Source organism: Sinocyclocheilus anshuiensis, unplaced genomic scaffold (genome assembly GCF_001515605.1).
Source record: "Sinocyclocheilus anshuiensis isolate Anshui unplaced genomic scaffold, SAMN03320099.WGS_v1.1 scaffold739, whole genome shotgun sequence".
Classification (NCBI taxonomy): domain Eukaryota; kingdom Metazoa; phylum Chordata; class Actinopteri; order Cypriniformes; family Cyprinidae; genus Sinocyclocheilus; species Sinocyclocheilus anshuiensis.
The window spans coordinates 868981-873595 of record NW_015551105.1 but is presented as its reverse complement, the minus strand read 5'-3'; the positions used below and the strand labels follow the sequence as shown (position 1 = coordinate 873595).

General features: G+C 36.4%; 1 protein-coding gene across 1 annotated transcript in view; it reads left to right on the top strand.

Annotated features, from left to right (window-relative positions):
* The first annotated feature begins 2763 nt into the window (after nt 1-2763).
* Nucleotides 2764-4615, top strand: part of LOC107662850 (otogelin-like protein) — a 31262-nt gene continuing 29410 nt past the window's right edge. The window contains exon 1 of the mRNA XM_016452964.1: nt 2764-2860. Within this exon, the coding sequence (XP_016308450.1) occupies nt 2764-2860 (97 nt within the window). The remainder of the gene's footprint in view (nt 2861-4615) is intronic.

Genomic DNA, 4615 nt, shown 5'->3' with positions numbered 1-4615 from the left:
TATTCGCGTATACCCTCGGTATACCCACTTGTTTTGTTACTTCGCAAGTCCGTAATCTACTGTCATGTAGCGTCCACTTTAATGGTGTCCCAGGTGTCCCATACTGCTGTGTGAAATTCGTGATTCTTTGTAATTGGTGCAATATCACTTCTGTCATTCAAAGCTTGGTGTTTTGAGCCGCACTGAGCTTAGTTCTCGTGCTGCAACAGTGGATACACGCCGTAAGGAAATATGGTAGTGAGTGCACGGATTTGAGTGGAGGCATTCTCTCGTTAGTAGCCTATCGAAAAAGGAAGCCCAATATGATAGTGCGGCCACGACGTGAAACAATTACTTTCGAATATTTTTACTAACACCCCGACCCGAGCCTCCGTTACATAAAATATAGATCTAACAGAGGAATGAGCCGTATGCAGTTACTGAAGAGAGAGCAGAAGAGAGCGCGTGAATATGAATTACTCGCATATGACCGGCTTTCCCAACTATTTTATTGATAAAGTCTTTGTGTGTGTTAGAGAGAGAACACGCTGTCCAACAATTAATGCCACGGATCCCCAAATATAATCCCTTAGTCACTATAGTTTTGTCTGCTAACTTAGCTGAGTATTAAACTGCTAGCAACTGTTAGGCTATCAGGAGCACCCCATTATTATCATGTCAGAATACTTTATGCTAAAGGACATCATACTGTAAAGTTACATTAATACATTTAGCAGACAGATATTCGCATGGATTTATAGTTTAGGTAAGGAGGGAGAGCAGACAGCAAAACAAAAATATGAGTCAATTCAATAGTGTGTTCAGTAGGCTATTAGGATTTTTCAATGAAGGTATTGCACTAATTTTTATAAATAGGCACTTAAACACAATTTTTTTTTTAAAATATATATGTATTAAAAATAGGTTTGTTCCATCTTTGGTATTTAAGTCATTTTAAGATAAATAACATTCTGTGCAAACAAATTAAAATGAGGTGGTTGATTTGCAACTGACACAGTTCTGGGGGGGGGGGGGTAATAGGGTAATATTACTGGGTAATAGTAAACCACTTTTTTCTTTAGGACTACACCACTGATGTCTATATCTATAACCGTATAGTTGACTTTTTAGGCAACAACATCAAACTTTTGCGTTAACATTATGTATATGTATATGGTAAAGTGTATATTTGTAACTAGGTGCTATTTTAATCACATCTTACTTTTGTGAAATTCACACAAAAAGTCCTTTTAGTTCAAATAATCCATGTAGTCTCAATTATATATGAGATTATAAAATTATAGGCCTACATATGTATGTTAACAAACATTTATTATTAAAAATTACAAATATTTTTAAATAGCACTATTCCCTAATTAAGTCACACTAAACGGAAGTAAACAGATTTTTGATAAATTTGTAGCCATAGCTAAAGAAATTGTGATTTTTACTTAAGTCGGCCTACCCGTTTTATCACAGCATTCATGTAATGCAGAGACAGGATGATAAAACTTATTCTGACATTTGAACTATCTAGCAGATCTGTTTTCTGAAAGATTGATGGGTCATATTGAGTCAACATTTGCACCTGCTTGTTTAAAGGGATAGTTCACCCAAGAATGAACATTTGATGTTTATCTGCTTACCCCCAGGGCATCCAAGATTACCATTGCCATGCATTATACGACTGATAGACTGCAACGGTTGGAGTTAAAAATCATCAAATGTGTTCTACTGAAGAAACTAAATCACCTACATCTTGGATGCCCTGGGGGTAAGCAGATAAACATCAAATTTAAATTTTTGGGTGAACTATCCCTTTAAGTGCAGTTTAGTGAATGAGTGCGCTCTATTTATTTTTGAATAGCGTGAAATATATTTTGATCAGGAATTCTTGAATAAATTAGTTCACAATATCCAAAGTGTATACATGTAAGTAAATAATCAATTAGATGGGCACCAAAGTCATTTGGACTGACAGAATTTTCCTTAAATGTAGAGCGTTTGAAAATCATTTAGTAATTAGTATTATTGATTTCATAGCCACAAAATTTAGATTAGTTTAGCGCAGTAAATAGACGTTCGCGAACCATTGAAACAGAAGGCTGCTCGAGTGCTTTCTGTGAAATGTAACTTTAGGCCTAAGTAGCTACTATCATATTTATATATTTCTATATCGCAAGTGTATAACAAAAAAGGGATTTTGTTTATCAAAAGAGGGGAACTACGGTTGGACAAGGCTCGAGATTGAAACCCCCTCCTCCCCCTTGAATGTCACTGAACGATTTTGCGAGGATGTAGCGCAATGGGTTCACCTTTAGCTATGTGAAAATTTGTAGATTTAATACTTGCCTCCGGTGATTCATCACCATTGTGACACTGAACAAGACAATATCCTCATACTCGATAAAGATTAATATATGAAAAATACTAATCACATCCATTGACTGTCTAATCCATTGTAAAGTTAAAGTAAACTTGTGTTCAGAGTAGGCTACTTCTGCTGCGAATGGAATATCATCAGATCTATTTACGATACCGTAGGTCAGGTGGATGAGTGCTCGCGCGCAGGTGCGCTCCGTCCTCCTGATGCCGCAGGTACTCTCAGGTACATCATCCTCTGACTGCACAGAAGATGGACGTTTATCCTTCACTACACTGGGACAAATCACACTAGTTTGCTAATCGTACCTCAGATATTTTAACTTGACAAATTCTATGAGAATCTTTATCTGAAGGAGAATTTCAATCCATCCTAAAATGAAACTCGTCATTTCATGATCGATGAAGGACGCCCGTCGCTCTGAGATGAACGAACAGCGGGACATTCAACTGTTTTCACTCTGTGCACTTTTCATTTTCAAGCTATTTGTTCTGCAAGGTAAGTATAATTTTAATTTTGAACCATTTTTGCAAATTATTAATGTACCCGCTGCAGTTGGCCCGTATAAAACTGTAATGTAGTAACCATAGTTTTCCTCAAATACCATATTTATTCCTATGCTGCAGTAAAATTGTGCAAATATTGTGTTAACAAAAAGATTCTGAACGCTTCATACGCTTATTAAAGGATTGCCAAAGCAACATTTCTCATTTTCATTTAGTTTAACTTGATGTTCTTAAATAACTAATATTGGTATATTGGTAATAACTATATAATATAAAAAAATTATCTAGACATTTTTGTAATCAACTAATAAAAATAACAAAAACACAACAAAATTGCTAATTGAAAAAAAAAATTAGAATGAAAACATAAAATACAAAAATGAAAAAAAAAAAGATTTTGTTAAGTCTGCATGAGCAAAGAAATAAAAAGGAACAAGAATCTGTTTCTAGGCCAAAGGGTTCAAAAGAAAAGGTTCAATTCAAGCAGTTGCAGGCTTTCGAAGCATTGAGTAGGAGACCCCAAATTTGGCCAGTGAACTATTCGAAACCAATACGGTTCCCTTTCATGGCAACTTCGAACGTATCTGGTGGCTACGGTGACCTCGGAATAAAAAAGAAACAGACTAATATTAGCGTAGATGCCATTCCATGTATGCTAAGTGAAATCTGTACAGCTAGACTATTACATCACATCACACACACACACACACACACACACACACACACACACACACAAATACTGAGATACACTCTCTGTGATGACAAAGCTGTCTTTGTGGAGTTTACACAAATGCTACAGCCTCTGAAAGCTCCACTCCCAAATGTGTGCAGTCAGTGGCAAAACCATGTGAAGGTGCGCCAAGACAGGTTCACCAACATGGCTTAGTGGCTAGACATGGTACTGTTGCCACTATAACCCATAACACCAATGGACTTGGCAAATTTTTAGTACTATTTTTATTTCCTCTGCAGACCCTTAGCACAGTGCTGTCTGATTCAACTCTCCCACGAAGAGTTCTTCATAATTATACAGCGAGAGATGCATCAACAGGTATTGTATACTGTGCACTCACGATTTGCAGTGGTATATACAGTCTCACTTGAGTTTGCATGCTAGAAACATCAATTATGAAGTTATACTTCAATAAAACAATGTTTTTTGAAGTTACACCACTGTCAGCTTCATGGTGAATTAAGCTTTGTGTGGTTTGGTCATCTAAAGCCAAATCTGGTATATTCATTTTTACCAATAATGAATACAATTTATATAAGGATTATGCAGGGTTATTATAGTTAACTAAAACCATATGTTAGTTTAATTAAATGCTTAAATAAAAATAAAAACTCTGAAAGAGAAAAAAAAAATTAGAATGAAAACATAAAATACAAAAATGAAAAAAAAAAAATATTTTGTTAAGTCTGCATGAGCAAAGAAATAAAAAGGAACAAGAATCTGTTTCTAGGCCAAAGGGTTCAAAAGAAAAGGTTCAATTCAAGCAGTTGCAGGCTTTCGAAGCATTGAGTAGGAGACCCCAAATTTGGCCAGTGAACTATTCGAAACCAATACGGTTCCCTTTCATGGCAACTTCGAACTGCGTCCTCTAGGGGTCGCTATGGGGAACGCCGCGTCGTGACCCGTGTCTGAAGCATACATTGAAAAAACACCAACTTGCTGGCCGGCGACAGCCATGACGTCACTACCGGTGCGACTATAGTATAAATAGGCGCCGGGAGCACACATCATTCA